Below are 22,405 nucleotides of genomic sequence, written 5' to 3' on the forward strand. Positions count from 1 at the left end.
TTAACTTTAACATAGTAAAATTATATATAGCATAAGAGGTATCAAGTAAGCATTATAATTACAATATTTACTTCATTAACATTTGACAAAATTTAAAGAAAATATTTTATCAGCAATCTTTGTGAGTCTAAAGTTTTATATTTAACTTACCTTTTATCATATCTAAGTAAAACCATAACCATAAATATGTGTCTTGAGCTCCATCACAGACTCCAAAAGGATAATATATAAACTCTAGAATTGACAGAGACATCCTCACTGCCTGAACAGACACCCAAAATCTCTGTAACTTTCAGGTATCCCTCTTCAGCCACTATCTGGCAGGGTTTTGATGAAGCAGGAACCATAAAGGAAAATCATGTCCCTTAGCAAGTTCAGCAGTCACTTTTCTTTGTAGCCTTCTTGTCCAGTTTGGACATCATACTACCAAGCAGTCCAGGAAAGAACAGTTTCTTGTCCAAATGGCTATCCTTGTCACATTGAAGGTTAACTCCATAATTGGTTTCTTTGGTGCCCATTATCCTCTCTGATCTAATTGGTGTTGCCAGAAGCATATGTGTCTCGTTGGCATTAAAAGCCCTAAGCCTTAAACTAAAAGTCAAGGCATTTTCAAAATATATATGTTTGGTTAATTCAGCAGCATTTATGATCAAATGTCTTTTAGCAGCTATTGCTCCTACCTTGTAGTCAAACAATTCAAAGACAACAAATAACATACAGTATCCAGACTCTCTGTATATTTTTCATCTCTTGGGTTGTGGTTAGAACAACCTGATGGGCAGGGCTGCATCTCCAGGATCAGGAAGAACATGGCAGTTGTTTAACATCATTGTGTGAGTGCTCCCCCAATAAATATCTGTTAATTCTTTATCTGGGTATTTGTGGACACCTTTAAACCAGCCTTTAAAAAATCAAAGTGTGAATGTCATCAACTCTTCTTAGATTCAAAAAAATGTGTGAGATTACTGGGTGCACCATTTTCACCCAAGGTAGAAGCTAGAAAGGAACAGACATTTACCAGGTTGAAAAACTCTGAGAAGAGAAGAAAGATGTGAGAAAATAAGTTGTGAAGTAGGAAAATATAAGCTTAAATAACTGCATTACTAGAGCCTAGATGTAGAACTGTTTGAATCAGAAACATCACATAAGCCCCATAATTGGTAGGTTGTGGGTGGTACCTTTTACTTCCAGGAATTTTTTACCAAGTTTCTCATGGTGAGAACAGAGTGATGGAGAAAGTAACCATTCTGAACTATGTTCACCTTAATTAGTTCTGTCTTCAAAATGAACTATTTTCCCACAGTATTACATGTTGAATTTCTTGACCTGACTAAAATGACCTGGGAGAAGGAGGAGTCTCTCTTATGAGACAGAGACATGGAGAAGCCCCACAGAAAGATCACAACAAGAATGCACAGGTTCACTAAAGAGCTGAGTCTACATAATTTTGCACAATGCTTCTTATCTCTCCCCTACACATATTAATAGTATCACATCACTGAAACATACCATCAGGGTACATTCATTGTAGTACATTTGACTTCCAACAAAATTTCCTGGACACAATATTAATCAAAACTGGAGTCCATAGGGATAGAGCAAGTTAAATTACACAGCCTGTAATTTTCAGGTCATAAATTTAATACAACCTTAATTAATATTGTAAATGATCTAACAGCAAAAATATTGATAATGTGTAAGAACAAATGGATAATATAGCAGAACTAGAAATTCAGAGACAGTAACAAAAAAAACTGATAGATAAAAAATACCATAGCAGAAATAATGAATTCTTCTTTTATGGGTTCATGAGTAGGCTGAGTGGACAATACTTGGAAAAGAACATCTGACCTTGAGTATTAATCACAGAAGAAAGAGTAAAATTTTTACAGAGAAAAATCTAAGAACTCAGACAATTCTCAAAATTATAGTATCTAGGCATTGGTAATGCAAAGAAGGAAGGCAAAAGGAAGAGAAATACATACAATGCAACCATGGCTTAAATTCCCGACAGATTCATCAGCCTTGGAGAACACCAAACAGGGTAAGAGCCAAAGCAAACAAACAAACAAAAAATGTACCCCTGCATGTAGTATTCAAAGTATAATGAAATGGAAGATTAAAATTTTAAATGCTAGCAGTCATGGAAGGAAAAGGGGGAAATTTGTCCACGCCCAAAAAAGAAAATCACGTCCAATTTTATAAAAACCATACAATCAATAAATAGATGAAGTAAAATATTTAAAGCATGGAGAGGGAAACCCATGCGAATTTAGAATTACATATGACAATGCATTAATTATCTTTCAAATATAAAGGATACACAGACATTATCTTAGAGAAACATAAACAAAAGAGTATTTGTGATTAGTATCTCTGTCTTGAAAAACATGTTCAAGGTTTATTGGAGGGAAGGAAAATGGCAAAGACAGATAATCAAAACTAAATACATTTAGGGAAAGAAAAGTTGATAGTAAAATAATCCAAAATTTATTAATTGATCTAATAGAGAACAGGATTTTTGAAACAGTAAGAGCAATTTATTCATCAATTATGAATTACATAGCAAGGAAAGGAATGGCAATGATGGTAGCCTTTGGTTAACAAGTTGCTTTTATGGACCATTACATTCTTGTTTTTATTTACATTAAACGTGTTTTCCTCATTTCCTCATCACAATGCCTCAATTTATCACTATTCTACTTTCTTGTTCTATGGATTTAACTACTTAGAATATGTGACTGGACACATGCAGATATTTTCTTTTTCTTGCTGTCTTATTTCATTTAAAATAATTTTCTTTAAGAGCACCCATGTTGTAGTATATGGCAGGATTCTTTTATTTTTTAACTATAGACAATATTTCATTATATGTATACATCATGTTTTTCTTATTTGTTTGTCAGTAGATCTCAAGTTTGTTTCCAACTCTCACAAGGAAGTTTCTACATTAGCATTAAAATATTAATGGAAACTATTATATCATTTTTCACTGTTCATTTGGACCAGGGAATAAAAGAGTGGCATGAAGTAGAGGAGGCCTTCAGTTCCTGAATTTAAGTTTCTTTTCCAGGTTTTAGATTTAATTTCTAGCATGCTTATATATGCTTTCTTGGCTTATTCATCCTTTAGGTATTTGAGCATACTAAGATTATTGCTTGAAAAGTCTTTGTCTAGTAGAGCTATCATCTCATCTTTTCCAGGGAGACTCTCTGATTTATTTTTTCCTTTGCATTAGTTGTGATTCCCTGATTCTTCATGTGTGTTAGGATTTTTGTTGTTGATAACTAGACATTTAATTCCAACAATATGATGGCATTATAAAATATGATTCCTTCCTTCTCCAGGATTTGCTTCTCCTCTAGTGCTTTTGATTTTGCTTCTCGTAGTCTATGCTTGTGATCACTTATAAGCTTAAGACTTCTCCTTGGCTGACTATAGAATCTGTTTGTTTCCCTGTGCATTTGCATTATTTCAAATTCCCCCCCTATACACAGTTGCTTTTGAATGCCCTCTTTCAAAAATAAAAAAAAAAATTAAAATGACCAAAATTTAAAAAAAAAAAACAATTTTAGTTAGGAAAGTATAAGGTTTTAACTTCAGGAGAAGCTTCAGAAATAACTAACCACCTCTTGGTCTATGCTTATGTGATAGAGGCAATAATCATTGATCAGAACATAGCTCTCCATTAATTGGAAAATAATATTGATTTTGCTCATCCTGGCTCTCATAAGCTACCCATACTGCCCTGAAGAACATGGTAAACTGTTCATCAATAAACTAAGGGGGCCTAGGTGGTGTTGTGATAAAAGCTGAAATGATTATAAATAAAATAACCGTAAATAAATAAAAACCTTAATTATGATTTGTCTTTTAAATTTCTCCTCAATGACATACATGTGTTAAAGGTTTATTTAATGGTGATATCCAACCATTGAGAAGTGATAAGACTTTGGTAATCTCTGCCTCCATTAATGTATTCATACCTTGATGGATTCATGATACTGTGAGATTATTGAAGGAGAATTAAGTGTGTATTTGGAGGAATTAGACAAGTGGGAGAACACTTTGGAAAGACCTTGTCCTTTCTCTTCTACTCTCTGTGCTTTCTGGCGACAAGCAACTGTGTTTCACATTCTCCAGGTTGACATTCTGTTTCAGCAGGACTGAGAAACAGTGGTAAAAACCTACCATAAAGTGAAGCCTCCTCTACCATGAAGCAATATATATTTTCTCATTAAAATTTTTTCTTAGATATTTTGTCACAAATACTATCACAGAAACTGACAAGAATCCGTCAATAGATTACAGAATTCCAATAAAGTAATATCTGACAGATTCTTCAATACAATTCTTAAGTAGAAAGACAGATTATTTGGATTCTATGTCATTAGATTCTTCTTTAAATATAAGAATGACCTAGCATTGGTTTTAAAATATTGAAAGATAAAGATGAATGTGATCATTGTTGAATATTTAGATCAGTTAGGCCTTATGGGCAGGATTTGATATGCTCTTCTAAGCAATGTGTGGAAGCAGTCTTGTTAGTTTCAGATTTATTTTGATTTTCAATTTTCCTCCATAGAGAATTTGATGGTAACTGCTCCCACTGAACACTTGGTGGCTAGAGTAGGAGGCCAGGCTGAGCTCAGCTGCCAAGTGACCCCACCACGCAGTGTGGAGTATATGGAGGTGCGCTGGTTCAGGAGTGGCCATTCCCAACCTGTTTACCTATACAGAGGTAGCCGTGGAGGAGATGGAGAAGCTGCACCTGAATATGAGAATCGTATAGAGCTTGTGAAAGAGGCCATTGGGAAGGGAAAAGTGGCCCTCAGAATTCGTAATATCAGCATTGCTGATGATGGATCTTATCGGTGTTCATTTAATGACAGTGTCTTCAGTTATGTGGCCAGTGTGAACCTCAGTGTGGCAGGTAAGTTGTGTGTAGAACATAGTATACCAGTGTCCTTATGCCCAATAAACTGAAAAACATGGAAATTGTCTTTATATTTGTTACAGCTTTTTCATATTTTATGCTTTTAAAATAGCCAAGTAATGAGTAAAAGTCACACTTCTCTCAAAAATACACTACGCAGGAAATAGACATCACATAGCAATAAGTTAACCTAACTTGAAAATAAAACATGAAAGTTGATTCACCCATATTATTAGACTGCAGAACATATTATTGAGACTCTCCTTTTTTCCCCCAACCTGTCAGTCCAAACTCAGCATAATCACTATTTTTTTCTCTCCTTGTCATCTCCACCAGCATTAGGATTGAAGATGCGAATCCATGTTCAGAGTTCTGGTTATGGTGGATTCATTGTGGGGTGCTTTTCAGAAGGGTGGTTCCCACGACCCCGAATGGAGTGGAGGGACAGCAAAGGGGAAGTAGTTCCATATTCTTCAATATCACACTCACAGGATGCAGATAGATTTTTCCACGTAAACATGACTCTTTTCAGAAACCAGTCACAGGAAAGTATCACATGCTGTGTTATTAACCCTCTAACTGGTGAAGAGAAGCAAGCAAATCTCATCCTATCAAGTGAGTACTCAGTCATGGGGGTTAATTGTCAACTTGGAAGCATAAACTATAAGTCAATGAATTAATGTTAAAAGACTTACTACCCTCAAAGAACATTCTTTGAGGGTGCCTCTTTATAAATGATACTGGTTTTGGTAAGATGAATGTTAAGTGTATTATATTAGAAGAAAGGCAAATGGTAGAAATTTATAATTAAGTAAATCTTAAAGCTCTAGAGAGCTCAATAAATTTTCATTTTGTGTGCAAGTTTAACACGATGTTAGTTCAGTAAGATAAACGTGGTATATCATTTTGAACTATATTCTCTTCTTTAAAAATATAAGCATACTTTGTAGGTGTTTTTATGAATTCTAAGTCATTAGAACATATTGTTTACTGTCACCTAGTATTCAGTGCTAGAATTAGAATTTTAAAATTTCTATATATACGTAGAAATTGTAATGACAATGCGATGTATACCAAAGAGTGAGAGTCAGACAGAGAAAGAGAGAGAGACAATAGCCATAAAAATGCAGGTTATGTGATTATTTTCACATTGTTCACTCCTAGAAGACATGATAGATGAATGAAAATCAAATCAAGAAAATGTCATATGTTCAACAACGCTATCTTTCACTAATACCCATGTGCAGAAGTTGAGTTTCCAATATGAACAGACTGTGTGTGGGTGGGGAGAGTTTGTGTCTTTAGACACTAGTTGATGCAATATTTTTCTACTTTAGCTAAAGGTATGGTTTTCTCTCTTTTTTGAAAACTCTGCAGTGTGCTGGAGAATTAGCAAATTGACTGAAACAAATGTGTTGCTGTGACTAAATAGGGCTCTCTAGCAACAGCTTTTGGAATATCAGATTTCACAAGAATGAGTAGGAATGAAAAGTTAGGCAGGATGGCACTTGAAAGGCTGAGGCAGGATGATGATAGAATTTGAATTCAGCTTGGGTCATATGATAAGAAACGCTTCAAAGTGAGTAAGATACTGCAAATATTTTTAAAGTAGAGATGAATGGACTTACTGATACACTAAAGATATGGTGAAAGACAAACTTAAAAAATAATTCTAAGGTTTTAGAACAGAATCGTGAAAGTTGAATTTTCAGTCAATAGAGGAAACTTTTTTGGAGTGAGCTTATCTTAGGGAAAAAACTAGTGGGCCTCTTGAGTTAAATTGCTGTACACATTTCAGTTGCCATGTGAACTCAAGGTGGCTGTGGCAACATCTGCAAGACATGCACAAGCTCAACCCACACAAAGTCCTAGAAAAGAGAGAGGGAGATTACTTTACTTAATGAACTTCTGGCAACTAATAACTGCTGAGAAGGGAGAATTAACATTTTTCAGAATGTTATTCTTGATAGGTCAATCAGGATCCAGTGGAAGGCCACACATTCAGAGAGTACATAGCAATACAAATTGGACCTGAATAATTTATTTTGGAAACAAGGGCACAAAATTGAATGGGTATTGAGAGGTATTGATGTGGGAGAATTTGGAGGTGGGAATTATATCTCCAAGATGAAGTTAGTATTCAGAAATTGACTGTAGTTTCCACACAGTCTACTAGTGTGTGGTTCTGAGTCAGACACAGAAAATGAGAGTTAAGAAGGAAGAAAGTGAGAGAGGTAGAGAGGGATGGATCAGGAAACAAAGGATAAAAGAAAGGAATGGAGAAAAAGAGGAAGAATGGAGAGCAAAGATACAGGGAAGGATGAAAAGAATTGAGGATGAGAAAGATAGGTTGGGAGGGAGACAGAAAGAGATGGGGGAGGGAGGCGGAGGGTGACAGGAAAATAGGGAAGAAGGAAGGAAGGGAGATGAAAAAGTATACAAAGAATTGCAGAACCTGGAGGGGAAACCTGCTCTCCTGCCAGCATCTTCCTGGTCGGGTGCTGCTCCTTGATGTCTATTTTAAAGATGCTCTCTTCTTTTTTTTTTTCAGATGCCCTGTTTAATGAGAATAACATGAAAAAAATAATTTTCATTTTCATCTCAATATCAATCGTTTTATTTTTATTATACATTTTAATTGTTATCTTCATAAAATCAGGTAACTGATCAGAAGGATCGAATTATTAAGAATTCTTTTTTAGATTTATGCCTTAAGTCACAAGTCGAGTTTACTTAAAATTAAATTAGATCCATTTTCCACTTTTATGCACAGCTTACTTCTTACTTTACAGACGTTGGACTTATACCTCTCAACTGTGAGATTACTAAGTCAATATTTGTTTTGGGGATGAAGGCTACTATGACTATTTCCTGAGCTTTTACTGATCCACAGTTAATTTCTATATCCTTTAAATACAATACACTAAAAACTAAAATAAACACTAAAAGGAGAACTAATTGAAATACTGAAAATTAAAGGCTATCTTCCTTTTCTTAAGAAATACCATTTCCATCACAGTGGAGTAACCTTCTATCACCTCAAACTTGGAGTGACTGAGGCATGTGAGTCTTATTCTAGCATAGACTTAATGTGACCACAAAATCCAGAATTATGGGGACTGTGTGTGTGTGTGTGTGTGTGTGTGTGTGTGTGTGTGTGTGTGTGTGTGTGTGTTATCTGTGTGTTCAGGTGCTTGGATTTGTGCTTCCACTCACATAGACCAGAGATGAACTTTGGATTTTCTACTCTATAATTCTCAGTTTTATTCTTTTAAGAGAATGTCTCTCATTGAACATAGAGCTAGGCTGGCAGCGAGAAAACAAAATGATCCCCCTTTTCTGCCACACATAGCACTAATTTATGGGTGCATATGCCAAATGCCAAGCTTAACTTCTTTTGTTTTTAAATGTGGGTGCTAGGATGGGAACTCAGATCCTCATTATTGCACAGCAAATGCTTACCCTCTGAGCCATCACTCCAACCCCTCAATTACTTTTATAATTGCAGTTTCTTAAGCATTAGTCTTTAATAAATTAATATGAAGAAGAGGTACTTATATAAATTAATAACTCCTTTACAACCAAATTATTCTCTCTCATTTTATGCAAACTAAATGTATATACCATACTCCATAATTGTAATGACATAGGAATCTAGTATAAGAACAACCTTTGGGGCTGGAGAAATATCTCAATAGTTAAGAGCACTTGTAGGTCTTCCAGGGGACCTGACTTCAATTCCCAGTACCTGTATGGCAGCTCAAAACTGTCTATAACTCCAGTTCCAGGAGATCCAATATCATCTTCTAGCCAGTATGGATATCATGTATACAAATAATGCACAGGCATACATGTATGAAAAATACCTACACACATAAAATTAAAGAAAAAGAACAGACCTTTTCCAACTCCGATGACAAAACAAGACATATTGTTTACTATAGAAAAGTAAAGCAACTATATTGAGACACAAGAATTCAGAGGATGAGCAAATAATAAAGCAAAGAATAGTATCCAATGAATGAAAGAAGGCTGCAATTTAACATTGATTCAAAGATAATGTGACTCAAAGGAGAAGTTGAAATCTATTCATTCTATTAGTTTATCTAATTCATGGGCTCCTAATTATTGAATTATATAGAGGGTACTTCCTTATGCCAAGAATTGTGATCATCAATTTATTGACTTCATCTAAATTATTCCTAAATTTTAGTTCTTATACTGTCATCTTATCTTAGGGGTGAGAACATAATGAATTACACAGATTATAAGGGATATAGCCAAGATTGGCCTACATGTATATTTGGCTCAAAATTTCATTCCATATTATTTTGATATTACTTTTGGTACTTGGTGTTGTTTTAACTTTGGCATAGTGTCTGTGCCTTAATCTACTGCTATTTCAGCCAGCCTGTCTGCTCAGGCTTCATCCTGGTGGGATCACTTTTTTCACAGGCACTGGCTCTGTCAATGCTGCTAAAGGTAGCGTTAACTGAAACTCTATAGTTCTATTTATAAATAAGACTCAAGATTCAAGAGATGGAGTGAAAAACCTGTTAATTCAGAAAGGTTGAGCAGAAACTAATTAACATTCTCTCCTTGCTGGAATCTCCCAAATGTATGTCCTTCAGCCCCACCAAAGTACACAAACAAGCCTTGTCATTCAAAATCCCTCCCTCCTACTTCCTGTGTCTCTCTGCCTCTCCTGGATGTCCTATGAGGCTCTATGATCACCTTCTGTCAACTAGTTGCTAACTCAGCCTCCTGACACAAGATTAATTTCATTTAGTTACTGCAAATGCAAACTTGGGGTTCACAGTGTGATCAAATATCCCCCAACAACTTGGTTTCAAGTTTCTTCTTTGCATCTTCCAGACTGTGAAGAAAACCTAGTCACTGAAACAGTCTATTCCAAGGTAGTTATGAAAGGTTTATTCTATTTTGATATCATATAATTTCTACACAATATGCCCCATAGTGATTCTGAAAACACATGCACGCGCGCGCGCACACACACACACACACCAAATTCTGATTCCATGTCATCCAGAGACTAAAAGTCATAATTGTGCTATCTTGTTTAAACATATTTCTAGTTACTTCTAAAGTCTTGTTCATCCTTTTCTGGAAGGTGATATGAAGATTAATTATCCTGTGGATACATATTTGTTAATCTATTGAGACATTTGTGTATCATCTGTTCAGTTTATGAACAGAATCCTAGAGGCTCAAAGTGTGGGTGTGTTTACTGACATTTCTGAAGGAGCAAGCCACTTCAGTTTTTAGAAACCATGGATCTCACTAAATACCCTCATTTCAGCCAATGCTTTTCTCAGAGCTACTGTTGTCCAAGGTTGGATCTGATGAGGACTCCTGTAAGCTGAGCTGTGTCCTATCCCCACAATAACTGATTTTGTGGTAGGTTAGGTTGCTAGGGTTCAAAAAGGAAATTTCACTTATTTCTGGTAGTTTTACAAATCCAACTGAGATGTCCTAGTCACATAACAAATATGATGCTTTAGTTCTATTTAGACATGAATATGAAAGGAATAATGATGCCCACCTTTTCATGCTGTTATCCTTCAGTTACTGTTTCATACTCCTAAGTTCCTTTTAATTATTCTGACTCTCTCTCTATTCTAGGATGTCCATCTGGATGTGAGCAACATTTCCATAAATTAAACATAATAGCAATGGTCTTGCAATTCCTGTGGTTCATGGTCTTCTCTGTAACAATCCTTTTTAAGTATGTGCAATTACGGAACAAAGGTAAATAGCATTAATGATGATAGTATATCTTTAGTTCTCTTGTTTTCCTAGATGTATATCTCTTTGAAATTGTTATGTGAAACTTACATCATCTCCAGGAGAATGGATCTGTGGTTTGGCTGTAATCTAAAAGAATTGTAATCTAAAAGAGTGTGTAGGAGGCAGCAACTAAATCTGCCAGTACTTTCAGCTGTGTTGGGGACCAGATCCTTCTGCCCTTGCCATAAGCAGAAAGAAACACACCTTCAGAAAATATTGCTGGATCAATTCTCATTTATTTTAATTAGTTTTTCTCCCTTTAATAATTAATACACATATATAAATATGGGTCAAACATTTTTAGTTTTATCTTAAAAATCTGTACTGAAAATATATGAAATATAAGAAATTTATGTTTCATTTCAATAAATGAGTGGTTTTCCTGCCAGCCTTGTCCCACAGCCCTGTCAGTCCCAAATAACACACAGAGATGCTTGGATATAAAGCTGTTGTCCACTTAGACAGAAAAGAAGAGATGATGGGAGATGTCATCCTGTAAATATTTTTCTCTTATTGGTTAATGAATAAAGTACTGTTGGCCAATAGGAAATCAAGATAGGTGGGACTAGGAGACAAGGAGAATTCAGGGGAGGTAGTAGGAAGATTCAAAATGTAGGACAGAAAGAGAAGAACTTTGTACCCTCTCTCCGGTAAGATAAGACCATGAGGAAATACTTTGAATAATAGAAATTGGTTAATATTTAAGACATAGCTAGACAGGAAGAAACACTAGTAACAGGTCAACAGCTTTATATCTAATACAGCATCTCTGTGTGTTATTTGGGGCTGGCGCAGCCCTGCGACCAAGCCGGCGGGAATACACGCTCACAACAATCATCTCCTCTTTTCTGTATAAAATAAAAAGGGTTTTAACCTTAACATAGCAAAATATATAACAAAACAGTTATCAAATAAGAACCACAATTAACAATGTTTAGTCCATTAACATTTAGCAAGATTTAAAGAAAATATTCTATCATCTATCCTATCTTTGTGAATCTAAAGTCTTATATGTAACTTATCTTTAAACTTAACTAAGGAAAACTATAACTATTTGTCTTCAACTCCATCAAAGACCACAGAAGTTTAATATATAAACTCTAAAAATGACAGAGACATCTTACTACCTGATCAGTCACCCGAAGTTCTTCTGTAATGTTCCATCTTCAGCCTATAAGCCATACTGTGTCGGGCAGAATCCTAAGAAACGCAGGAAACTTTAAACTGTTCATTTGCATTGGCAATTTGTAGTCTTTTTACTCTGTGTCCTGCAGATTGTCTGGCAGACTCTTCCATGAAGCAGGAACCCTGTAACAATGTCCATCTTGTATCAGGAGTCACTTTCTTGTGGGTCCTGCATGTCCAGTTTATAAAGCATAAAGTTAAACAGTCCAGACAAAAGCAGTATCTTACACAAATGGCTAGTTTTGCCATATTGAAAGTAAACTCCATAATGAGTTTCTTCGATGTCCATCTTCTTTGCTCACACAGGTGGTGTAGCCAGAAGCAGTTGTACATCATTGTTAAGAAAAACCCTAAACCATTTTAAATGCCATATTCTGTAGGTCTTTGAAAGGTTTGAAGAATGACTATTTATCTCAAATATATATCTGTATATCTAGAAATCCTAACTAACTTAGCTATACATTTTGACTATTATATGTAACTATCTATAATATGTACTACATTATACATTTCATTTCTAAATGAGCTATATAAACACAATACCTAAACAAGAGGTGAAATATACATATTACAACATTGGCCTTAAATTTGTATCAATAAATGAAAATCCATTCCAAAACAAAGTATTCATAGTTATATCATGAATATATAGCATTTATAAACAATATTTGGGAATTTGGGTGTCATTTTTTCCAAACTGCTTCCTGCTGTTTGGGCTCGCTGTCATGGATATCCTAAGAAGATGCAGAAATCTTGGCTGTAGTGGGCTGCAAGTCTGCCTTTTCTCAGCTGTTTTGAATTATGCATCACCTGGGACATTGCTTCAGGGGGTTTTGCTTTATCAAACCATATTAGTCTGGAAGGAATTCACAGCTTTTCATTTTTATGGAAACAAAAATAGAATTTCTTTTTCCCAGTAACCTGTCCATGGACTTAAATTCTGGAGTCAAAGCATTTTTAAAATATATAAATTGGATTAATTTAGCAGCATTGATAATCAAGTGTATTGCAGCAAGTATTCCTTCCTCAGCAATTGAGCAATTCAAAGACAACACCATAGCATATTCAGTCTGTTTGTGTGTTTTCCATCTTCATGTGGCTTCTTTACTACTCTATTTCTTCCACTTCTGTTTTTTCATTTTTTGTGACAGGGTCTCTCTGTGTAACGTTGGCTGCCCTGGAATTCACCCCGTACACCAGGTTTACTTTGAAATCACAGAAATCCTCTTGCCTCTGTCTCCCAAGTGCTGGAATTAAATGCATGTGCCATCAATGCCTCAGCTATTCTTTATTTTTTTTAAACTAGTTTATCCTGTTTCTTTTTCTCTCCCATGCCTACATATATTTTAAAACACATTGTAAACCTTTAGTAGTTTTTCTTAATCTGAATCTGTCTTTATTGTAAATCTTTATCTTTTTCTGGCCATGAGTCTTTTATCTGCTAAACAACGTTGTTAAAATGAAAGCCATAGCTGTATTAGCTGCCATCTAAGATGGTGGAGGACATTTACCACCAGAACTGAGAGCTGTGCTCATTGCCTTGGTCTATGATACCATCCAGCAGCATGCTGCTGGCTTGGAGATGGTGGTCTCTGCCATTGCCAGCTCTCGTACACACCATTCAGTTGTTAGCAGGGTTTCTTCAAAGCCTTGTGGTTTTTTGCAGTTATGCTGAGTCAGGAAATCTCCCTTAAAGGACCCCCGCAAATCTCTGCTTGTATTTAGCAAACAGATCTCAAATGAGAAAAATGCTGTTATTAAGAAGGCTTGCTTGTCTATGTTCTTTTGTTTCTAAAACCCTCTTTTAAGCTTTTGTTAAGTTTTAAGTGGAAGTTCTCGTACCCCATGATGCAGGTGCCATTTTGATATGAATGGATTTCCTGCCAGCCTGGTCCCACCGCTGCACCAGCCCCAAATACCACAGACTCTGTATTAGATATAAAGCTGTTGGCCTATTACAAGCATTTCTTATTGGCTATCTCTGTCTTAAATATTAACCCATTTCTATTCATCTACATGTTTCCATGTGGTCTTATCTTACTGGAGTGTCTGGAGTTCTGTTCTCTTGGTCCTACATTTTGAATCTCCCCTCACCTCTTCCCAAATCCTCCTTGTCTTCTAGTCCCACCTATCTTGCTTTTCTATTGGACAACAGGACTTTATTCAGTAACCAATAAGAGAAACATTTTTAGGGAATGACATCTCCCATCAAATGACATTTCACTTGCATGTAATTTTATGAGATTTTAAAACTTTCAAATCTTTCTGTGGATCTATTAAGTATGAAATATGGGCATTATTAAAAAGCAGAATATATGATGAGTATATTAACACTAAAATATGATTTTGAGTATGTACTAATGTGCACCCTTCTTCCAAACCACAAAAGAGAATATCAGAGTTATGGTGGTCATCAGAGGGGCTCTCTTTGTTGTATTAGTTTCCATCCTCTTGCTAGATAGGCCTAGGATCATAGAATAAAAAGGCATGTACACTTCTATGATTCCCACAAAAATTCTTCCTTAGAATTTATAAAACCAGGATGTTAATTTTCCAATGCTTTTATCACCAAAGGCAAACAATTTGCATTTATATTTCCACCAAAAAGACAAAATATAAGGCAACTAAAATCAAACTACTCTGAACATCTTTGTTCAAGTAGCTGCTTATATATTATAACACATGAAGATTCAGCAGAAAAGATAGGGAGCAGAGACATGATACAAATTATCTCAGCCATTTCCTCCTGGTGATAAAAGGCTTTTCAGGTTTACTGACTACTGTAGTCACTATTGTGGATGGATTAATGAGTTGAACTGTATCATGTTAGTGCTCAAATACCTTTATAAGCAACTGATCATTGTATCACTTTGAATATCACTAACAATGGATAAGAAAACTCTTACTATTTACTTACATAAGTGTGTGTGTGTGTGTGTGTGTGTGTGTGTGTGTGTGTGTGTTTGTGTGTGTGTGTGTCTGTCTGTCTGTCTGTCTGTGTTGTCTTGTGTTATTACTCTTTATCAGATCTATGGTTCATAAAATGTTTTCCCTGCATCCTGAAGGTCTTGGTGCCTTTCCCTAGATATATTCATGTTATTCACAGTTTATGAATTAAAAATATTTTAGTAAATTCCATTGTTTCAATAATGTATGAATAGGTGTTCTTTTATTTTTGAAAGTTTGCATATAGTATGTCCTAGTGAAATATTCCTTTGGTTATACATCATTGAATTTCATGAGCTTTGAGTAGCCTGGTGCTCCTAGTTTTCCTAAAGTTGTGGAGTTTTCATCTAATATTTCTTTAAATAATCTCTCCTTTCCTCCTATAATCACTATTATGCAAAACTTAACCATTTGATTTTTTCCTCCATGCAATATAGGCTTTATTCATTCTTTTCATCTTTCACTCATGTTTCACTTTTCCTCCTGCTTTGATAAGTCCAAATAATCTCTTTCTGGCTCTCTTTTTGTTTGAGAATTGGTTACTCTGTTTGATCGATTGCTGTTGTTGGTACTCTATGTCCCTTTTGGTTTCCTCCCTTCAATGCAGGATTCCTGTTTGTCATTCTTTTATGATTCTCTCTACTGAACTTCTCATTTTCTTCACAAATAATTTTCAATTCTTTTCCATATAATAAAACATGTTGCAAACTTTTAGGGGATAGGTGTGGATGTTTTGGAGACCAATTCTGCTTTTTACAGTATGACCTTCAAACCTCTCTCAGGCGCGTGTGCGTGCTCTGGGTTTTCCGAGACAGAGTTTCTCTGTATTGTTTTGGAGCCTGTCCTGGAACTAGCTCTGTAGACCAAACCAGATTTGAACAGAGATCTGCCTGCCTTTGCCTCCTGAGTGCTGGAATTAAAGGCTTGTGCCACCAACGCCCGGCTATTTATATCTCTCTTAAACACAAAATTTATTCAACTCATTCTGAGGTTCCCCCAAATTTTCATCTATTGCAACATCAATGTTAACAATAGTAGATAATACAAAAGGACATAAAATATCTACTTTATATAGTTATGAGAAGTGGTTGAATCAGTCCCTTTTAAGCAGCAAAAATTGTCTTTACCAATTAAATTATTTCTGTCTTCATCCTCCTCCTTTCCTTCCCTTTTTTCCCTTTCTTTTCTGATACAGAATTTCTTATGAACAGAGGCTGAAATTAATCCTCTTTCCTCAGCCTCCTGAATGCTTATTATAGGCATCTATTACTACATTCATCTTTGAAGAATCCTAAGAGCTAATAAAAAGATATTAATATCCTTTCTTTCTTTGTCTAATATACAGCCTTATGAATTTCTAATTTTTTTAACTTTCTTAGTTTCTATTTCAGATCCATTATTTTCGTTATACAATAGCTGGATGGCAGATATGGTAATGGTGGTAGGTTTTCTGGTGCCAGTTTTGACTGCTACAACAGTCACATTATCATGGACACACATAAGTAAGTAAACAAAGAAGAGTCATTCCATTAAGAAAAACACAGATTATTTTTTTCTTGAAGTTCCTGCTTTATAATTTATTACTAGCCAAGGTTCACTCAAGGAAATAAGTTAATTCCTACACTCAGTTGCTACTGTGTTATACATTACTATTTTGAGATCAAGTTGTTTTTCTCCTGTTTGAGTTTCTACCTCAAGACTGCAATAAAAAAATAAAAGATTTAGACTGGAAAGATGGTCCAGTGTATAAGAGTGCTGGCTGATGTTCCAGAGGACCTGGGTTTGATTCCTAGCATTTACATTGCAGCTGCCAACTGTCTGTAATGCCAGTTCCAGGAGATCTGATGCCTTCTTCTGACTATCATAGTTACTATATGTTGCACAAACATGCATGGACCAAATATATATACATAGAATAAAAAATAAATATGAAGACATTTTAAAGTAGTAGGCTTTTGTCTTCTTACTAATAGTATACAGAATCCTAATTGTGTTGCTCAGATTTTATTATCCCATGCTTCAATGAATGTAGCAATTTGTTTCTTGACATTTTTAGAGCTTTCCAAAAATACAAAGACGACATAATTTTCTACACCAATCATTTTTTTCCTCATTCATATAGTTCATCAATTTAAAATTATAATTCAATCTTCCAAGGACATTCTTTAACTCTTTTACTATAAATGTGAAGAAAGTTCAGTTTTCCATTTTTCTTCTACCAGAGAATTTAGAACAATATGTTTTAAGTTAGATATGATTGACACTGATTTTTATCATCAAAATAGTTTTGCTATAATGAGTCAGTGTGTTTCCAGGTATATGTTACTTGATTTTTCATCGGTGTTTCAGAAGTTGGGTATTTCAGTGACAGGCCTGATCATGTTTTGGGAGGATAGTGGAAGGATTTAGGTCTAGAAGAACCATATAGTGTTAAGAGCTCAGTAGGGTGTTCTGTGGAACTTGAAAGAATGCTAAGAACAGTGCAGAAGGTAGAGGATTGCTGTGTAAAATTTCAGAAGGAATATTAACGACACTACCAAGGCCCAAAATCAAGTTGGGGAGAAAGGGCTTATTAGGCTTCCATTTCAGCATTGTTCATCACTGAAGGAAATCAGGATAGGAACTCAAAGAGAGTAGGATCCTGGAGGCAGGAGCTGATGAAGAGATTATGGAGGGGAGCTACTTAGTGGCTTACTTCCCATTGCTTGCTCAACCTCCTTTCTTGTAGAGCCTGAGACCAACAGCCCAGGGATGGCACTGCTCTCATGGGCTGGCTCCTCCCCCAGTGATCACAAAATGAGAAAATGCCTTACAGCTTGATCTCAAGGATGCACTTCCTCAGCTGAGGCTCCGTCCTCTAATGTAGCTTGTGTCAAATTGACATACAAAACCACCCAGTACACATGCCTTGGTTTACTTTGGAACCTTAGGAGAATGAGTAATGTTGCTTATGTCCCTCCCTATAAAGGAATTGTAACAATAGGATCCTGAGACCAATATTCCATGGATACCAGTAGGTAACTCTATAAATGCCCTAGACAACAAATATCAGTTGTTGGTAATATCACAAAAACAAAATTATGTTGTTCATGAAGATGACTAACCTACCTATTATATTATTCTACCTATTATGGCTTCTGATGATAAGAGAACTTGAAAGATAATGGTATATCTTGTATTCTAACCTCTATTTACAGTAAAGAATAAAAAAGAACATATGAAAGCAGAGACTCATGCTCCAGATTCATCAATGAGTTATTCTAAGAAAACAGGATGATAGAAGAGTCTACAGCCAGAGACAGAGATGTAAAAGCATGTCCACTGCCATTGTTTACATTTTATATGCCCCCCTCCAAAGGTCCTAGTGGTAAAAGCTTGGTCCCCAGTGTGATAATATTGAAGGACAATGAAACTTTTGAGAAGTGAAGATGACTAGTGGGTGATAATTGGGTAACTATGGCCACACACTCAAGAGAATAATGGGAAATTGGCCCCATCATAATTCTTTATTTTGTTGTTTAACAATTGTGTGCATGGTTTTTCTATACCATTTACTATTTCCATGATGTACTTCCTCCTGCCCAGAGGCATGGGAACAATGGGTCCATCTGTACATTTACAAAGAAATTTAACTTAAATTGGGAAAGTGGGGAGACCTACTCTCAAATTGGGTGTTGCTTTTGAAGTCTGAAAAAATACGTATTGTTATCTAGTTATTTTTGCTTCTTCCTGAGCAAGTGTGTCTCTATCATTGCTATTGCTGCCATCCTCCTTGGCCTTTGAATGTAGACTGAGTATCAGTAACTTTCCACGGAACTTCCAGAATTTCTACACCATACTGGGACTGCAATGACATACAGATTCATTAATCAAGAAAGTAGTGGATTATCAGTCACTCTATATTCTATTACATAAACCAATTCAATAAATTGAATTTTATAATGTACATACATTCTGATGGTCCTATTCTTATTGTGTCTCATAGGGTTCACAATAACCTGTAATTTTTGGGGTCTGTTGAACCCCATTGGCCAACAACTCATAAAAGAGTTACTCATTCCCTGTTTTGGGTATTTTATTTACTGTTATGAAGTGTCTAAATGGGGAATTTCCCACCTATTATAGGGCAACTATATATATATATATATATATAATTTTAGAAAGTTTCTACAGGGCTGGGTTTTTAGCTCAGTGGTTTCAATATGACTCTTTCAAAAGGACTTCAGTGTTAGTTATCCCTCCTCATATTCCATCCTCTATGCAGCCCTTTAATCACCTACTCCATGGAATGTTCCTGTTCCATTATTATTACCATTTCCATGACTATTCTAGCTCCTATCCTTTGAAAGATCTCCACTCTCCCATGGTGCATTGCAAATTTATTAACATTGCAAAACAAACAAATATATTTGTAGAATCAAAAATCATATCCACATAAGAGAGAGAGAAAACATGAAATGTTTGGTTTTCTGTGTCTAGATTAGCTCACTCAAAATAATTATTTGGAATTTTATACATTTACTTGCAAATCTCATGAATTTATTCTTCTCATTTTTATTGGCTCTTTGGGAATTTTGTTTTGTATTTTTTTTTCCTGTTTTCCTTTTTATTATTTATTTTATATAACCAAGTCCATTTAAATGAAAACAAACATTTATAGACAATATTTGGGAATTTGGGCTTTGTTCTTTCCAAACTACTTCCTGCTGGTAAGGGGCGCTGTCATGGGGGATTCAAAGAAGATTCAGAAATCCTGGCTGTAGTCTGTAAGGCTGCTTTGTCCAGCTGTTTTGAATGTAGGATCACCTGGTACTCTGTTTCAGGCAGTCTGGCATGATCAAACCACATTAGTCTGGAAGGAATCCCCATCTTTTCATTTTCTGTGGAAACAAAAATAGAAATCCTTTTCCCCAGTAACTTGTCCTTGAACTTAAATTTTGGAGTCAAAACATTTTTTTTTAATTTAATTTATTATTTTACATGTCGATCCCAGTTCCCTCTCCCTCCCTCCCTTCCTCCCTCCTTCCTTCCCTCCCTTTTACCTTCTCTTCCCTCTCACATGCACTCTAACCACCCTCCCCTCCCATCCCCTCACCCCAATTCCATATGTAGGGGAATGCCATCCAGTTAGGGTCATGTAGATCTGACAGGTCATGTGAAGTAGGGACTAGGGCTTCTCTCCTGTCTCTAGATTAAGGCAGTTATCCCTCCATGGGGGAAGTGTTCACAAAGTCCTTTTGTGCACCAGGGATACATCCTGGCTCCACTGTCTGAGGTCCCTTAGACTGCTCATTCCTTCTGGCTGAGACCCATATTCAGGGGGACTTGAGTCAGTCCCATGCTGGCTTCCCAGCTATCAGTCTGGTGGCCTGTTAGCTCCTCCTTGTTCAGGTAAGCTGTCTCTATGTGTTTCTGCTGCCTGGTTTTGTCCTCTCCATCTGCATCTGAGTTCTACTTCGACTCAGTGTTTATGTATGGGTGTTTGCTCCTGTTTCCAACAGGCATTAGTTGAGGGTTCCATGGATAAGTTAGTTGTTGATCTCGCTCTCCCCAGGAAGGGCATTTATGGTAGCCTTTCCATGGAAGCTCAAATTGTTATTTGGCAGCAGTCTTGTAGTTCTCTAGACCTTTCTTTGTGTTCAATTTTATCTTCAAACCAATATTGGCTCCTTCTTTTATGTTCTCTCTCTCTCTCTCTCTCTCTCTCTCTCTCTCTCTCTCTCTCTCTCTCCTGTCTTCTATTTTGTTTTTAAAACAGAGAATTTTCTGGGGAACCTTGGCTGTCCTGGGACTCCATCTGTATACCAGGCTATCCTGGACTCACAAAGGTCTGCATGCTTCTGCTTCCTGAGTTCTGGGATTAAATAGATACACCAACACAACTCAATGAGAATTTTAATCCTGTATTTTGATAATATTAATCCTTACTTCACACTTCTTCCAGAGATACCCCCCTTTCCCTCCCACACACACAACTTTGGGTCCTCTTTATTATTATTATTATTATTATTATTATTATTATTATTATTATTATTATCAAGTATAGTTGGTATGGCCCACAGACCCATTGAAGTGTAGTATTCCACTGTAACCTGATGAGCTACCAGGGACAACACCTTTAAAAAAAACCTACTCTCCCTATCTCAGGGGCTATCGATTGCCATACCTCCTTAGCTAGGGATGGAATTTTGTAACTCAGCACCTCTCTTCATGCTAGCATTTTTCGGATTTGAGCTTATACAGATCTTATATATGCTATCTCAATTGCTATGAATTCTTACCTGCAACTGTCTTACTCTGCCCAGAAAACATGCTGCCTTGTACTGATAAACCAGTCCTGGAACTTGCAGTCATTCTGCTTCTTCATTCACAATAACCCCAAGCTTTGTAAGATGAATGTGATATGAATGTCACATTCATGGATGTATATTAAACAATCTCTTTTTCTCTGTACTTTGATAAGTTGAATCTCTGTGATAATCAGAAGCTTCTCTAACTCTCCTTTCAATTTTTGGCCAGGGATTTCCAAGAGACTCCCCAAATGTACTATTGCTATTGCCCTTGGTTACCCACCAAGTTAGATAAATGTATGTCTCTATTGCTGAAGATACCACGCACTTCAGGACCAGAGCTGAGAGTCCTGATCTTGAATTGACCTGAAAGCCACCTCCCTGAGTACTAGCTTTCATGGTATCAAAAGGTTCCATGCAAGCTTCCAAAGGAGGGAGGCAATATTCCTAGATAGATATTACTTACATGAACCACATCAATAAGCACCATAGCATGTAACCCTAACAGTACAGTAGGGCACATATTCCTTTGTGGTTACATGGAAATCAGCCCTCTGTCAGATGTGGGGGTTGGTGAAAATCTTTTCCCATTCTGTGGACTGCTGTTTTGTCTTGTTGACTGTATCCTTTGCCTTACAGATGTGTCTCATTTTTAGGAGGTCTCATCTATTAACTGTCAATCTCAGTGTCTGTGCTACTGGTGTTATGTTCATGAAGTGGTCTCCTGTACCAATTTTTTCAAGAGTACCTCCCTCTTCTCTTCTAAGAGGTTCAGTGTGGCTGGGTTTATATTGAGGTCTTTGATCCATTTGGACTTACGTTTTGTCCATGTCCTTAGATATGGACTATCTGCAGTCGTCTACATGACAGAATCCAGTTGTGCTTTAGCCATTTGTTGAAAATGCTTTCTTTTTTACATTGTATAATTTTAGCTTCTTTCCATGATATCTTTTGTAACTATTGTTCATCTGATTTGTGTTAGTATATTTGCCATTGGTACACTGGAATGATACTTTTTGGTGTTAATTTTGGATTATGCCAAAGTGGCGAGATTTTATTCCAATTTGGCATATTTCTAATGTGTCTTTTATGGGTAAAATTAAGTATTGACTTATCCTTTAACGATTTTTATGTCTTTGTCTTCTTTATTATCTTACTGTTGTAGCTAACACTCCAGGTTCTATAATGAACAGGAGTTATGAGAGAGGACATCCTTGTCTTGTTTTTGATATATTGAGAT

At 36.1% G+C, this 22,405-nt stretch overlaps 1 protein-coding gene across 1 annotated transcript in view; it reads left to right on the forward strand.

Annotated features, from left to right (window-relative positions):
- The window catches only part of LOC127225062 (selection and upkeep of intraepithelial T-cells protein 8-like), a 41,133-nt gene that overhangs the window by 1,750 nt on the left and 16,978 nt on the right, over positions 1 to 22,405 (forward strand). Inside the window, exons 3-5 of the mRNA XM_051188327.1 lie at positions 4,586 to 4,933; positions 5,273 to 5,551; positions 7,488 to 7,595. Coding sequence (XP_051044284.1) covers positions 4,586 to 4,933; positions 5,273 to 5,551; positions 7,488 to 7,595 — 735 coding nt within the window. The remainder of the gene's footprint in view (positions 1 to 4,585; positions 4,934 to 5,272; positions 5,552 to 7,487; positions 7,596 to 22,405) is intronic.

The sequence above is a fragment of the Phodopus roborovskii genome, unplaced genomic scaffold, assembly GCF_943737965.1.
Source record: "Phodopus roborovskii unplaced genomic scaffold, PHOROB, whole genome shotgun sequence".
In the NCBI taxonomy this organism is placed as follows: domain Eukaryota; kingdom Metazoa; phylum Chordata; class Mammalia; order Rodentia; family Cricetidae; genus Phodopus; species Phodopus roborovskii.